Source organism: Dama dama, chromosome 26 (genome assembly GCF_033118175.1).
Source record: "Dama dama isolate Ldn47 chromosome 26, ASM3311817v1, whole genome shotgun sequence".
NCBI classification, from domain to species: domain Eukaryota; kingdom Metazoa; phylum Chordata; class Mammalia; order Artiodactyla; family Cervidae; genus Dama; species Dama dama.
This window is the reverse complement of record NC_083706.1, coordinates 21,938,195-21,955,185: the sequence shown is the minus strand read 5'-3', so window position 1 is coordinate 21,955,185 and position 16,991 is coordinate 21,938,195. Positions and strand designations below refer to the sequence as shown.

The window sequence follows — 16,991 nt, the reverse complement described above, 5'->3', positions numbered from 1 at the left end:
TATGAGGGGAAGCAAGTTGTAAAAATCACTTAACTTTCAAGCCGTAGAGCCAGTATTTGAACCAAGTTTGATTTCACTTCAGAGTTCATTCTTTTAACTGTATGCTTAAAAATATAGACAACATTGCAGATGTTTCTTAATCTGTCCTGTTTATTTCAACTAAACTTGGGAGAAATAAGAACTTTGTCCTTATGTATTTTGTTAAGGAGCTAAAAAGGCAAACAACTCTTTCACATAATTTATGAAATGTTTTTGGATAAAGCTTGTAACAGCTGAATTTCTATTTAAAAATTTTATTTCAAAGGATGTGTTAATAGAAGTTGTATCATACTATTGAGGTAGCCTATATGAAATACCTTTTTGTGTAAATTAGGTCATCTTCTATTTATTGTGTTACTTAAATGTTAGAAAACCTTGTATTCTTTTCATGAATGATAATATCTATTGATTTTAAAAAATGTTTTTTCTAGACATATGTCATCTGTCTTACTGTATTGTTCAGATATCCAAAACAATGTTCTTTAGAAAGATAGGGGACATTTTCCTGCTTTTCTGAGTTTAAAAGGAGTATTTGTGAATTTTTACCAATCAAAAAATAATGATTGATGTATGTTTTGTTAGCTGTGCTTTTGAAGATAGGAAAGATTTCTTCTAATCAAGAGATTTCTTTGAAAATTTGCTAGAATGAACTTGTTAAAAAGATGATTTTTTAAAGTTCTCTTTGAAATTATAACAACTTTTTCCTGTGGTTTTACCATTTAAACTTTGTTCTCAATTTGAATTTTCTGCTTTAAGTGGGAATCCATTTATAATTTATAATACATTTTAATACAATTTATAATACCCTGTTCTATGGTCAGCACGTTGCTACTCAAAGGTGACGAGGTGATGTTGGGAAAGAGGAATAACTACATGATGACCTTTTTTTTTCTTGATGTAACTGCATTAAGTTTTAATATTGAGATAAGTAGTCAGTCAGTGGTTATACTTCTTATTTTTTTTTCCTTTTATTTTTATTCATTGGAGGCTAATTACTTTACAGTTATACTTCTTAGATTTAGTTTTGTAGGCAATCAGGATTGACTGTCTTCTCCATTCACAATTTTATATAGATTTGGTTTTGGGGCTTCTGGCAAAGTGGTATAGGCATGAACGGAAAACTTTACCTTAGTAACAAGTCAGAACTATCTTCATTTACTAACCATTCATTATTTAATTTATACTTTCATATAACTTCCACTGTTACATACATAATTAGACTTACCTCTAAGATTCCTGGCTTGGAAAGATCCCTTGGAGATGAAAATGGGTGCCCACTCCAGTATTCTTGCCTGGAGAATTCCGTGGACAGAGGGGCCTGGTGAGCTACAGTCTAGGAAGTCGCAAAGAGTTGGACAGGACTGAGAAACTAACACTTTTTCCTTTTTCGCCTCTAAGATACTTAGTTGGTGGTGATAACTAAGGAGAAAAGACTCCTGCTACCCAGGAATGCAAATATGACTATAAAATCAAGTTCACAGCCAATAAACCTAGATTTCCTAGCCACTGAGGCCTATATTACCATTCTAGGTGAACTTCAAATTACATGCAAGCTTCCTGGCAACAACTTGAAAAGGAAATACATAATTAGTTGTTTAGTTTTAACTACTTTCAGAGAAAGCAAAGCCTTCCCTAGTGTTAGATTCTAAAGCTGAAAGCAAAGAGGAAGCCATGTAATGTAAAGTGATGGTTCTCATTTTACGGACATGACTCTGAGTACCTTTTAAAAAATGTTTTTCTTTGGAAAAAGAAAGTATGTATTTTCCTCCAAGAAAATGAATTTAGGTTTGTACACAAATTTGGTCCAGTGTGCTTCTTGTTTTCTCACTGTGCAGCTGTCTGTATTGTGAATGATGAGTCTTCTTTGAGGGTGAGTATTATTAAATGGGCTAGGCAATACTTCTCAACCTACAGTCTATAGGTACTTTCTCTGAGTCCTATGAAAGTTTAAAACTTTCTATGTTTTTTGAGTCTAAAATTAATACTATACACATTTAAGATAATGTGGGTGATTAAGAAATAATTCGAAGGCATTATTTGCATTTGTGTTCATGTAGCTTTGTTAAAGGAAAGTACAAATTGCATCTTGGCTTAGGGCACAAATGAAGATTTAACAGCAGTTCACATTGGGAAAAGTGATAGAAACCTTTAGCTACTGTGTGGCAGAAAATAAATGTATAAGATTGAGAAATTATAGTAAACTGGACATTTTATGTATTAGCTTGAAAAAAGTTCATTAACAGTAAACATAGTAAATAATCAGAAAAGAAATGTTTATAAACAACTTTAAGTTTTTCCTATTATTGTATTTTGGGACACACCATTAGATTATTGATCCAACAAAAGCATGAGTCAGTGGCTAAAAATCACTGTCAAAGAAAAATAACAATGATGTATTAATACTGACTCAAATGATGTTTCATTTTGATCAAAATCTAAAGAAGAATCAAATCCAAAGTGAAATATAATTATATAATAAAGTGTATATGTTTACACAGTAAACATGTTTACATAGTAAACAAATATTACATAGTGTCACTATGTAATATTTGCAGAATTGATTCTTAAAAACCTAATTTATGACATTAAATTAGTATTAATTTAAATTGTATTGATTTTTATATTTGTTTGTGTGGATAAGAGTATGATAAACTCTTGTTATAATAAGTTAGTACTCAGAGATTATCTGTGCATGATGTAAATTAACACGGAGGTCCATGAGAAAGTTTTCCTTTTTAAAGATTAGTATTTTCTTGGGTTTGAGAAACACTGAATCAGGTTATTTCTAAACTGTTTGCTGTCCATAGGGACTTAACAAACCATGCTTTCTTGCACATTTAAGTTGGTTAAAGTAAAAGTCGTAATGCTTACTCAGTTGCTGGGTCTGCTGGAATGAGGGGATTCCTTATGTGACTGCCATCCTGAGACTGACGCTTGAAACAAATGTTTATCAACAGAGAAAGTCTTGACACCCGATCTGGTTGCCATGTTTACATTATGAGCCATATGGGTTTACTCTGACAGTTCAGACCAATGAACTCTTAGCTATTTTTACTGGTTTGATAGAGAACCAAGAAATAGTTTATGCTTAGTCGAAATGAGTTATTTTAGGAGGAAATTCTAGCCACTGGAGACTTTTTACCCTTTTTGTAGGTCATCCAAACAAATCTATTTAGTTGGTCTGAGAATTAGATTCCTCAGGCATCTGCATCTCTCCTTTGCTTACCTCCTCAACAGTCGACATCTCTCTCACCATCACCCTCTTTATCTCGTTTTGCATTGGATGGCAAAATTTTGGATTTTGTATTGTTGGGGTAGTAATTTTGATTTTTGGATTTCATCCTACCTATGATGCTGGGCAACTAGAGAGGTGGGTGGAACCATCTTTCCATTACTACCTTAAAGAACTTGATCATGAAGTCACTTCTATCTGTAAAAGGAGAATCAGGGGCGCTGTGGTAGGATTACTGCCCCTGAAGCTCCCCCCACCCCAACCCAAGCCCAAGATTCATATCAGAGTGAATTTCTTCATTCAGCAAATGTCACTGCAGCTAGTTTATCCATGAAGTTGTTTGAGTTTCATTTATTTCTTTTCATGTTTTCAGGTATAGAAGGACATTTACGTGCTTTTCTGGGTTCCAGGAAGCAATTTTAGGCCAAAACTACTGTGGAGAAGATAGCCACACTAGTGTTTCAATCACCATTAGTTCCAATTTTTCCTCTCTGATACATTTGTCTGTTTTCAGTATCTTGTCAATTTTTTCTTCCCCAGAACACATTGTCTTTTAAATTGAATGCTGCTCGGGATAAATATACAGCACACTCAACTGGGAATTTTGGTTTTGTATTTGAAAAAAATAAATCAGGAGACAACTGTTTAGATTCGGAGATGTGCTTATTGAAGGTCAAGAGGTGAATATACTCGAGATACCCAGACTAGTCATGTGTGCTTGTGAGTGCAAGATTAAGTAGCTTTCATCCAGCTGTAGACAGAATCTGTTGTGAGGTCTTGGAAATCACACAAATTATTAATTGCTATTGAAATAACACTTCAGTAAAAGATAGTAAAAACATTTGGAGTTATCAGAGATAGCCATGTAAGTTAAAAGTTTAGAGTGAATTTCTCGGAAGTATTTCTGTCAGTATTAGGGATAGAATGGTTTGCATACAGATTGTTGTGTTCCATATTCCATAATAATATATGGTGTGACATTAACTTGATTAAATTTAACCTATAGTACCATATTTATAAAATATTTGAGATTTTGTTGAAAAGTTTATGAAAAGCAAAAAACACAGTAAGGTTATGGAATTTGCTTACAAGTGTAAAATATATGTGGAGATGATTCACAAATGTGTTTATAATAAGCTAAGCTCTTTTCTCTAAGATACAGAATCATATATCCAATAGCCTACTTGGCGTCTTCTCTGGTATGTTTCAATAAAATTTATGCCCCTTCTTCCTTAGGTGATATATATTATTCTTTTTGGCAGTCTTTCCTATATTTGGTGAATTTCCTACCTTACAAGTTCTCATGACTTCAGAAAGAAGTCCAACACCTTTAAGCCATCCTTGTAGCCAGGATATTGATAGGTGACCAAATCTCCACCTCAGACCACCTAAACGAAGTTTAATTAGGAAACCGTTGGCTGCAGAAAGAAGACATCATGAGGATTTCCTTCTGCAAAGAGTTGAAGCATAGATCCACGATCAGCAAAATATAGGACTCAGCCTGGGTTCTGGGAGGACTGTTTGTACTCAGTGATGGGACTCCACTAATATTTTGGTTATTGCTTGGGTTTTCTAGTTTTTTTTTTTTTTAATATGTTTCTTTTTTTGCTGAAAATTATGTAGGAGCTTCTGTTGTTTATAATAAAAAACTTGAACTGAACTTTCCTCCCAAATAGATCTCTGTCCAGTGTGCCGAGGCTCAGGAAATTGTATCGCTGTCTATTTGGGTATGTGAGCAAGAGACGTAGTTGTGCATTCTGGACCCCTGTCTATTCTTCACTTCTGCTTCTCATTCACATCAGTTCTTGTTGATTTTTTACCTCTTGTATAGGTTTTAGATGTTTGCTTCATATTATATTTGTCATCTGCCATCATAATTAAATACAGAATTCTCTATGAGAATGCTGTAACTATTTCCTAACTGGTCTACACACGGTAGCCAGAGTGATTTTCCAAAATTTAAATCTGATTTAGGACAGCAGTTTCTGCTTCCCCCAGCTTAAGGCTATTCTGTGTCTTTCTATAAATGGTTAAGGTTTATATAGGCAAAGGTCTATAAAGGCAAAGGTCCTTATTTTGTTTACAAGGTCATCTTGGTCTGTTCACTTCCTCATCACTGTCTTCATCTCCCCCATTTTCTCCAAGCAATTAAAAAAATTTAAGTTATGTGTTACCTTTGTAAACTGAATTTCTTACCCTCTTCAATGGGTAGTATAATATATAGACTAAAGAAGATGGATTTAGTATTTGATTTGGATTGATTTCTGAGCAAGCTACTTTTTTAAACCCCACATTCTTCTGTATCATATTAAGCACTTATATATTCGATATCTTTCTCACTAGAATGTTGGATGAATTAAATAAGATATTTTTACTGTTCTACATAGTTCCATTAGTAACTTTCCACTTAGCCTTCACCATCAATTCCATTAAATGTGTTATCTGCTCTGTGTAGATCACTATGCCTAATCATAGCAGTAGGCCCTAAGATGTTTACTTATTTGAACTTGGAAGATTCTATGCCTTACAAACTCGAAGGTAGGAAATGTGAAATTTGTGAATCACCTAAAAAGGTATATGATCAATCATAGGAATTCCTAGAGAAGGTAGAAATTAGGCTTTCAGGGGAGAAAAGGAGACCACAAGTGTTTCAAGCAAAAAGGAGGGGTAAAACAAGGCAAAAAATGCATGTTTATCATTATGAATTGTGAACTCTGAGTTCATGCTGATGATTCATTGCAAGTGACACGTTGCAGCGTTTGTATGAACTATACTTGGGAGGGTCCTGGGTACCAGATGCAGTGCGTGGCATTATCTGCGCCTGTGCATACGCTTGGCTGAATTTAGTGGATATGTATCACCATGATTAGAGTGGTCACTTCCAGTTCTTGGTACTTGTAGAGTTTAGTCACTACTTGTAGGACATATTTAAAAAGCAGTTCCTTTTTTTAAAAAATTATGTAAACAGTTCTTAGGGAGATATTTGATAATATTATAGTTAGATGGAAAAAAAGGCTGGAGACATATCCCTGCTTCTGGTTATTCCCAAGGGAGAAAAACTTGATCCTATAATGTGTGCTTAAGGTGTTTACACTTATCTTATGAATGTTACTGAAATCCTAAAGTACATCTCAACAGTAGATAGAGTCAAAAATTTGAAGTTACTCTCCCGGCCCGCCCCTGCGTTGCGGCTGCTAGCTCTGCTAACGGGCTCTGACCCAGCGAGCTCCGCGTCCGCGTGTCGGTCTGCCCCTCTGTCCGTCCACTACGGGAGGCTTCCGCTGGGCGTGTTTTCTGTTGCAGAACCTGAGACCATGGCCAAACCAGCACAGGGTGCCAAGTACCGGGGCTCCATTCGTGACTTCCCCAACTTCGACCCCAGCCAGGATGCCGAGACTCTGTACAATGCCATGAAGGGCTTTGGCAGTGACAAGGAGGCCATCCTGGAGGTGATTACTTCCCAGAGCAACAGGCAGAGGCAGGAGATCTGCCAGAACTACAAGTCCCTCTATGGCAAGGACCTCATTGCAGACTTGAAGTATGAGTTGACGGGGAAGTTTGAACGACTGATTGTGGGTCTTATGAGGCCACCTGCCTATGGTGATGCCAAAGAAATTAAAGATGCCATCTCGGGCATTGGGACCGATGAGAAGTGCCTCATTGAGATCTTGGCCTCTTGGACCAACGAGCAGATCCACCAGCTGGTGGCAGCATATAAAGATGCCTACGAGCGAGACCTGGAGGCTGACATCACTGGGGACACCTCTGGCCACTTGAGAAGATGCTCATGGTCCTGCTTTAGGGTACCAGGGAGGAGGATGACGTAGTGAGCGAGGACTTGGTGCAGCAGGACGTTCAGGACCTGTATGAGGCAGGGGAACTGAAATAGGGAACAGATGAAGCCCAGTTCATTTACATTTTGGGAAATCGCAGCAAGCAGCATCTTTGGTTGGTGTTTGATGAGTATCTGAAGACCACAGGGAAGCCGATTGAAGTCAGCATCTGAGGGGAGCTGTCCGGGGACTTTGAGAAGCTGATGCTGGCTGTGGTGAAGTGTATCCGGAGCACCACAGAGTATTTTGCTGAGAGGCTATTCAAGGCCATGAAGGGCCTGGGGACTCGGGACAACACCCTGATCCGCATCATGGTCTCCCGCAGCGAGCTGGACATGCTCGACATCCGGGAGATATTCCGGACCAAGTACGAGAAGTCTCTGTACAGCATGATCAAGAATGACACCTCTGGCGAATACAAGAAGGCTCTGCTGAAGCTGTGTGGGGGAGATGATGATGATGCTGCTGGCCAGTTCTTCCCGGAGGCAGCGCAGGTGGCCTATCAGATGTGGGAGCTTAGTGCAGTGGCCCGAGTAGAGCTGAAAGGAACTGTGCACCCAGCTGGTGACTTCAACCCTGATGCAGATGCCAAAGCCTTGCGGAAAGCCATGAAGGGGCTTGGAACTGACGAGGACACCATCATCGACATCATCGCTCACCGCAGCAATGGCCAGCGGCAGCAGATCCAGCAGACCTTCAAGTCTCACTTTGGCCGGGACTTGATGGCTGACCTGAAGTCTGAGCTCTCTGGAGACCTGGCAAGGCTCATTCTGGGGCTCATGATGCCACCGGCCCATTATGATGCCAAGCAGTTGAAGAAAGCCATGGAGGGAGCCGGCACAGATGAAAAGGCTCTCATCGAGATCCTGGCCACTCGGACCAATGCTGAAATCCAGGCCATCAATGAGGCCTACAAGGAGGACTATCACAAGTCCCTGGAGGATGCTCTGAGCTCAGACACGTCCGGTCACTTCAAGAGGATCCTCATCTCTCTGGCCACGGGGAACCGTGAGGAGGGAGGAGAAGATCGGGAACGGGCCCGGGAAGATGCCCAGGTGGCTGCTGAGATCTTGGAAATAGCAGACATGACCAGTGGAGACAAATCTTCCCTGGAGACACGATTCATGATGATCCTCTGCACGCGGAGCTATCCGCACCTCTGGAGAGTCTTCCAGGAGTTCGTCAAGATGACCAACTATGACGTGGAGCACACCATCAAGAAGGAGATGTCCGGGGATGTCCGAGACGTGTTTGTGGCCATTGTTCAAAGTGTCAAGAACAAGCCTCTCTTCTTTGCCGACAAACTTTACAAATCCATGAAGGGTGCTGGCACGGATGAGAAGACCCTCACCAGGATCATGGTCTCGCGGAGTGAGATCGACCTGCTCAACATCCGGCGGGAGTTCATCGAGAAATACGACAAGTCTCTCCACCAAGCCATTGAGGGTGACACCTCCGGGCACTTCCTGAAGGCCTTGCTGGCCATCTGTGGAGGCGAGGACTGAGGCCACTGGTGTTCGCGGGCACCTCTGCTGAGAGATGGTCAGCAGCACCGCCTGCCACGACCCAGCCCGCTGCTCCAGCTTCAGAGACTAAAGAAGGGACAGGGTGTGGGGGGAGGGGTCAGGGTGGGCGCTTGTCTTCAGCTGGGGTTTAGGGAAAACTCCCACTCCCATGAGCCACTGAGGGCCCCGCACGGTCACCCCTGCTCACGTCTAAGTGGCCGAAGAACCGGAGCCATCGATCCCATCCACCTCCACTCCCCATCCTCCTCCTCCTCACGCCTTCCCAGCTTCCATCCCTTGTCACAGCCCCTGCTCTTGTCTGGGCTTTATCGAAGCCAAAAACATACTGAGCCTCTGTGGGAAAAAAAAAAAAATTGAAGTTACTCAGCGTTCCCTCTTCCCCTCTCCGTATTCTCCCTTTTGTGTGTTGGGTGGGGGGGGTGGTGGGTTGGGAAACACCTGTGCTTGATTGTTGGTCAGAGTTCCCACTGCTACTTGTTTTTTGGCTGAAACTATTTTTTATTTTAGCTTCTACCGTACATTCCAGAGGGAGGCTTTAAAAAGTTAGTGTGGGAACAGAAATGCAACAATTTCTCCATGTTTGTGTTCACTCATTGAGCCTTAAGTTAACGTTTATAAAAACAAAGTTCAATCCTTGCCTGCTTTCTGGTCAGCAAGAGCCCTGTTGGAATGGAGGCCGTTTGTGCACTTGCATCATGCAGTTTTTCTGGATGTATTTGAAAGGAATGTTTTCTTGGAGGAATGTCCTTGGGTGATTGTATTTGCTAAGAGGAAGTTGAATAAATTGTCCACAGTCAGAGAAGTGTTTGCACACTCTTTCTTTCCTCACCAGTGGTTGATATGGTAGTTTGCAATTGACCAACTATGTTTTGGGGGTTTCTCTTCTTTCTTCTTCTTTTTTTTTTTTTTTAACTGTTTTTTTTTGTTTGATGGTTTTTAAATAACAGTTGGATTGGCAGCATTGGAGAGACGGATTAGCTTATCTTAGAAAACAGTATTATACTTTATTCTAGTATTGGGAACCACTAATTCCACTAGAGCTAGCAAAATTAATGTAGGCTCAGAAGACTTCCAAAGGGTCTTGGATTTAAAAAAAAAAAAAAATTATGTCATGTCCTTGAATTATAGAAGATTAGTCATCTTGTGGCCAAAAGCAACAATCTTAACATTGAAGTGATGATATCACTCTCTTTTGCTTTTATGTTTCCTAGGACTTTAGTTTCTTTTGTCATATTTGGATGGTTTATGAAGATACCTGGGGAGACAGAAAATAAACATAACCTCATTTTATTTTCCACCGTATGTTTCCCTCTTTTCTTCTGTCTTCCCAAATTTTGCATTTAGAGTGGAGGCACACTTCCTTCTCTTTTTTTCATCTTGCTTGGACCCTCTATTTCTCCATACTCCATCGCTCGTTTTTCTCTCATGTTCTGTGTTCTCCTTCTCTTTTGCCCCACCCTCTCCCCTCATCACTTAGTTTGTATTCTAAGGCAGGCTCTGTTTTCAAAAAGGAGCAGATAGATTTTCGGTTTAAATAATATTTTGTAAGTAAAAAAGTGAAAATACATTTTTACGTTGATAGTTCCCATTTCTGTATTCCCTGTAACAATCCTCTCAAATAGTAATTTATTATATCTATGACATTTACTTTTTCTGGTACTGATTTTCACCAGTTAAGTGGTAGAGGAGAGGTGGATGGTTTGAGGTGGGTGGTACTAGCGCCAGACTGCAGAATCAGGTCTCTGACTTCAGAGCATGACTTTGCTTTCTTTCTTTCTTTTTTTTTTTAACCATTTCCTAGATAGGAACATGATATCCTTGGGATGAGAGTGGAATGAATCTTACTCCTTTTTCCAAATCTTTTATGAAGTGTATCCTATTGTGATTTAGAACTTTGAAAGTGAAAGTCGCTCAGTTGTGTCTGACTCTTTGTGACCCTATGGACTATACAGGCCATGGAATTCTCCAGGCCAGAATACTGGAGTGGGTAGCTAGTCCCTTCGCCAGGGGATCTTCCCAACCCAGGGATCAAACCCAGGTCTCCCACACTACAGGCAGATTCTTTACCAGCTGAGCCACCACAGAAACCCAAGAACACTGGAGTGGGTAGCCTATGCCTTCTCTAGAGGATCTTCCTGACCCAGAATCGAACTCAGAATCCTGCATTGCAGGCGGATTCTTTACCAGTTGAGCTACGAGGGAAATTTAGAACTTTAGGATTTAATAAAGGAAGCAACTTGGAACTCCTGTAGGCTGATTATCCTTGAACCTGAGAACTCAGCTGAGAAATCTCACTCAAGCTGAGTTCTTCTCTAATTGATCATCACTTGCCATTTACTTATTCAGGAGTAGTTGTTGACTCTTGTTACTAATTTTGAGTCAAAGTAAAGCTTTGTTCTCCTGCTATATGGCATATTAAAATTTTCAGATAGATTTTGGTACCCTTAGGCACATAGTGACTACTGAGTGGAGCACTTTGTCTTTGGGAATATCCATTTATATGGAAATAAACAAATACTGCACACTCATTCTGGACTGACCTTGAGTTCTGGTCTTTCATTATTAATAGAATTAAGGTATATCCAGACAACAGACTGGAATTGCTAATATGACATGTAGGCACTTTCCAGAGACTTCTACCTTCTCATTCCTTTCAATGTTCTTTCTAGTCTCAGTTCCTTTGAGAAGGGAAGTGATGATGATGAAATTGGCTATAGAATAAAGACTCTCTTGCCTTTTGGGGTAAATGCAACTCTGATTATGCTCTCTGAAGTTGCTTTTCATTTTAGCAGCTGCTTCTCAAAACATTTCAGTACCACATAATACAGAAGCCCCACAGCTTGGAGAGCCGTGGCGGGAATGCCGGAATTTCAGAAATTGGAGAAATCTTCGAACGTGTGTGTGCGTGTGCTCAGTTGTGTTCAACAGTTTGTGACCCCAGGGGCTGCAGTCCACCAGGCTCCTCTGTCCTTGGAATTCTCCAGGCAAGAATATTGGAGTGGGTTGCCATTCCCTTCTCCAGGGGAATCTTCCTGACCCAGGGTTTGAACCTGTCTCCTGAGTCTCCTGCAGTGGTGGGCAGATTCTTTACCATTGTGCTACCTGGGAACCCCAATCTTAGTACAAGAAATCTTAAACTTATTTATCCTTTTATAACTGTTGCTAAGGTTAGGTGTGTGTATGTGTTTCCAGTGTGTATTTACCAGATTTTAAAGATAATCAGAGTGAAAGGGGAGGATTAGAAAGAAACAGGAAGGTGAGAGCTGGTAAGGAGGGTTGATTCACAGGGGATAAAAAGGATTAGGTAGAGTTGTGAAGGGAAGGGTTGAGAAAGGTTTGGCTGTCTCTGTATAGGAAGTTTTTAAGTTTACTTAACTCATTAACATTATCTCATTTTTAACCTTTGAAAATGTTCTTTCATACATTTTCCAGTATGATTCTCTGAACTATTTAACAGAGAAAGGAATGAATATGACCCAAGGAACACATATTAAAGATCTGCCTAATCAGTGTGGTTTAGTACATCATAGACACAGTCTCCTTTGGTCCTGACAGCATACCTTAAGGGCTTTAGGCATTTCAAGACAACAAAACCAAGACAGAGAAAGGTTTAATTATTTGCTCAAGCTAGGGAGTTGAAGAGATGGGAGATAGTGGGTAGGGGAAACTGGCATCCTAAAAAATCCTGATGAGAAAAGTGCAGCAGGTTGTAAAATTTGCCTGCCTTTAAGAGGGGGTAGGTGATAATTAATTCACACTTTTAATAGTAGGTTGCACAGATTTTCTGTATCATGGAGGTGAAAATAAAAATTCAGGTGGTCAAAAAAAAAAATTCAGGTGGTCAAAGTAAGGGCCAGTTGGGTTCATTCTTTTTCTTTCTAAGATGTTGTAGGGGAAGGAGATTAAACTGTAGTACAGTGTTTGGCCCAGTTTCTAGATCTTAATGTGTAGCAAATAAACTTCCTGAGGTGACTAGTCTCCCAAGAAGGAAAAATGTTGTGCTCATTTCATCTGAAATCTTTGTATAGTTCTGTGTTTTATGAACATGTTAGATGCTGTTCTTGAAGATAAAATACATTTTATTTTCAAATGTAAGATGGCTACCTAGAACAAATACAAAAAGCCCTTACTCAGGAATTAAGAGAAATTTTATTCCTGCGGAATGTGGATAAAAAAGTCCAGACAATGAAACAGACAGAGCTTCCCTGGTGGCTCAGACGTTAAAGAATCCGCCTGCCATGTGGGAGACCTGGGTTTGATCACTGGGTTGGGAAGATCCCCTGGAGGAGGGCATGGCTACCCACTCCAGTATTCTTGCCTGGAGGATCCCCATGGACAGAGGAGCCTGATGGGCACAGTCTATGGGTTTGCAAAGAGTTGGACACGACAAAGCGACTAAGCACACACACACACAAAGTTGTTGGACTGGAATCCTGCGAAGTTGCAAGTTCAGTTCTTTTGTATTGGAGCTTGGGGGCAAATGTAATTTTTAAAAATGTGTGCCTCGTTCTGTCTTTTAGAAACAAACTTAGTGGAAGGCATTATCTTAAGTAATAGAATGGGGGGAAGGAATAGTTAGGGAGTTTGGGATCGACATGTACACTCTACTGCATTTAAAATGGATAACCGGCAAGCTTCTACTGTATAGCTCATGGAACTCTGCCCAATAGTATATGGCACGGTGAAAGGATGGGGAGTTTGAGGGAGAATGGATACATATATATGTATGGCTGAGTCCCTTCACTGTTCACCTGACACTATCACAACATTGTTAATTGACTTTGTATCAATAATACAAAATAAAAAGTTTAAAAAAAAGAAAGAAGTTAGATAGATGTTTGAAGAAAATAATGACAGACTGCAACAAAAGTGAGGGCACATCTGTCAACCTTACCAAAATCATGGGGTCTCTGGAGGGAAATGTCAGCATTTGAAAACATTGTTTTGTTTTTAAGAACATTGTTTAAAGTTATTTCAGATTTACTGTTTCTTTCCCTTCTTGTTGTCTTTGAAAAAACAGAACTGCTATAACTTTTGAAATTCTTCATTTTTTTGCTTGCTTTTTTTTTTTTTTTGCTTTAGTTGAGTTCACTAGGACTTTACCTATGCAGAATTCCTCTGTTAAGTGCTGGGAGGAAAAAGAGGTTTCTGATCTTGAAAAGACTGCATGAGAGCCAGGGAGGCGCTCTGATCAATATGGTCCATTTGGTACGTAAGAGAGCATTATGGAAGTGCTGCAGACAGCCGAGCAGAAAGCACAGATAGGTGGTTGCCAGATGTTGTAAAAACTTCCCACTCCGTGCTGAAGGCTGCTGACATTGTTCTAGAATTTTGAATGAGCAAGATAAAGTATGATTTTTCTGTGTGTGTGGAGTTTTTCAATCAGATAAACAAAGTGGATTCGGTAAATGGGAAGGGCTATGAAGGCCATAACAAAGAATGGCATGTTAGAAGGAATCCTGGAAGGAACTACTTTATTAACGGACCAGGGAAATCTTCAGTGATAGATGGTATTTGAGCTGAGGCCTGAATGATAAAAATAAGCCAGCTGAGGAGAGAGTATTCCAGGCAGAGGAAAACCCAGTGTGAAAACACTGATAACAGACATAACCTTGGACTTTTAAAAGGCAGACGTCCACTGCAGCTGGAGCGTGCTGAGGATGAGAAGGCAGGTTGTATTGAAGCTGATAGGTTAGAGTGGAGAGTTTGGGTTTAATTATCACTACGGTGTGGAGATGAGAAAAGATGAATTGTTTTGGAAAAATCCGGCTGCCTGTAGAAAACTGTTGTAGCACTGCTAATGTAGAATTCATGAAACCTGTTAGGGGTCTATTCTAGTTTTGTCCTCCTGAGAAATGATAGGAGCTGGATGAACTAGCTGAGATGAAGAAATGTTGGATGGATTGAGAAGTTCAGAGGCAATATAAATTGTTAGTGAAGTGCAAGAGGAAAGTGAGGGAAAGATCAACCTGCTTTCTAGGTTCTTAGTTTTAGTAACTTGCTATATTATGTTGCCACTAATCAGATGAAGCAAAATGGGATGAGGAGAAGAAGCTTGATAAAAGGAAATGAGAAGCTGAAAAATATTGTGAGAAGCGAGACATTGCCTTCAGTTTCATAATGGCAACATAAATGCTTAGAGATATTAATCTTACAACAAAGAAAAGAAATCATCCCAGATGGATTGGGGTCCAAGTTGTGATTTCAGTTGTCACTGTTCTCTTCCTTGTGGTCCTGATTATGGCCTCTCAGGCTGGCTGGGCATGACACTGTATTAGTATTCAGCGCTTTTAGTTTTTTCACATCAACAGTTCCTGGCATGCTTTTTGTTTCTATTGGGAAAACCTCACTCAATGCCAAGAACTAACTGTTTTGCACAGTGTCTTGGTGCTTTGGTAGCTTTTGATAACTATTCAAAATGGTCTTCAGAACACACAAAAATGCTTTTCTTATTAAGATAGAACATTACTTAGCCTTTGGACTTGGACTAGAACTATACAGTTGGCTCTTCCTGGGTCTGTTCTTCTTAGCCTCTGTAATCACATGAACCAGTTCTTTCCAATAAACCTTTGTGTGTGTGTGTGCGTGTGTGTGTATCTATTTGTTTCTCTCATGAACCTTGATTAATACACCCTTTATATTTATACTGGTGTAAAAATATCCAACTTTTTCAATTTTTATTCTCCAGACATCCAACATCTCAGTAAAGCCTTTTGTTTCGTAGAGAACATCTATATACCATGCAGCAACTGAATGAGTAGATTGAGTATAAGTAAGTACACTGGAAAGGTTCTCATTATAGCATGGAGTTGAAAAGAATTATGCATGTTAAAATATAGTGATTCTTCACATGTACTCCAGGGACTGCTGTGGGTCCCCAAGACCATGTCAGAGGATCTGTGAGGTCAAAACTACTGTCATGACACTGATTTTCTGCTTCTCATTTTCTTGTGAGTGTATGGTATAATTTCTCAGAGGCTACATGATATTTGATATTACAACAGGATGAATGAAGAAGATAGCTTCTGTTAAGTCATATATTCAAGAGATTTGCAAAAATGTGCCTCCCTTTATACCATGTTTTTTTGGCAAAATGTAATTTTTCATAAAAATATTTTATTTGAGTTAACATATAATGGATTTATTATTGTTAATATTAACTGAATTAATAATTTTTTTGAAATTTCTTAGTTTGAATTTCTAGTATGGTCAATACTGATAGAACTCACAGGAACAAAGGCTCTTTGATAGTCTCAATATTTTTAAGACTGGAAAAATGATCCTAAGACTAACATGTTTGAGAACCATTGCTCTAATAGAAGGTTTTATATATATAGTCAAGAATGACTCTGATCAAAATGTAAAGTGTGTACTTCCAAACATTATACTCTTTTCATCAAATGATTCTGTTTGGAATCAATATAAATCAGTTCCAATTGTTTGCTTTATTTTTGTTGTTGTTCTGAGGTTTTCTGATAATTTATCTCACACATGAGTGGAGTTGGTACACTCTCAACAGTTAAATTTTAAGAGCTAGTCTCTTTGTCTCCTCATTCATTCAGCCATTCAACTAACCAGCTAACTAGTATCATTGAATTTCTATCTGCTAGGTCCTTATGAGATGTGTCAGTTCATAGCTGAACAGTGCTAAAACCACCCTTTACCATCTGCTCTGTAAGATGCAGCTTGACTCTTCGAAGCCTTTCTCCTTTGAAACTCACAGAGTTAGCTTTGTCAGTAGAGGGCCCCTGGGGGCATTTTAGTGGAAAGGCGCTTTTAACTCTTGATTGAGCTGTGTTTCTGTTTTAGTTTCTTCTTGCTGGCCCCCCAGGGCTCAAGGTATCCCAGTGCTTGCAGTGTCTCAGAGAGCTTGCAGCCCCGACGCTGGCCTGGTGACCGCCTTTCTGTGGCTCTCCCCAGTGTTCACACAGCTCACCCCAAACCTGCTGTGGGCAAGTGTTCCTTGGGTATTGCGGTTATCCCTTAGGGTTCTCTTTATACTTTTAAAATCTCTATACTCTTGGATGAAAAGATTGGATGGCATCGTCGACTCAATGGACATGAGTTTGAGCAAACTCCAGAAGAGAGTAAAGGACAAGGAAACCTGGTATACTTCAATTCATGGGGTCGCAAAGAGTGGGATATGACTGAGCAACTGATCAACAACATCACCTTCTTATAGTTAATAATTCTTTATATTATACTTTTACTGTTACATTTTTTTTGTGTGGCTTTTCTCTTTTGATTGGACTCTTGACTGAATCATGTACTTTCTAAGAGGATATTATTACTCTTTTGCAGGATATAAATGTTCCTATGTAATTGTGTAAAGGCAGTGTATAATTAAGGGATAGAACAAAA

At 39.6% G+C, this 16,991-nt stretch overlaps 2 protein-coding genes across 5 annotated transcripts in view; both read left to right on the top strand.

Moving 5' to 3' along the window:
- The window catches only part of PTPRK (protein tyrosine phosphatase receptor type K), a 611,833-nt gene that overhangs the window by 207,145 nt on the left and 387,697 nt on the right, over positions 1-16,991 (top strand). The window lies entirely within an intron of this gene.
- Positions 6,452-8,735, top strand: LOC133047093 (annexin A6-like). Its single transcript, XM_061130119.1, is given in 2 exon segments — positions 6,452-7,042; positions 7,045-8,735. Coding segments are annotated over 2 exon segments (2,022 nt in total). The 5' UTR covers positions 6,452-6,585; the 3' UTR covers positions 8,610-8,735.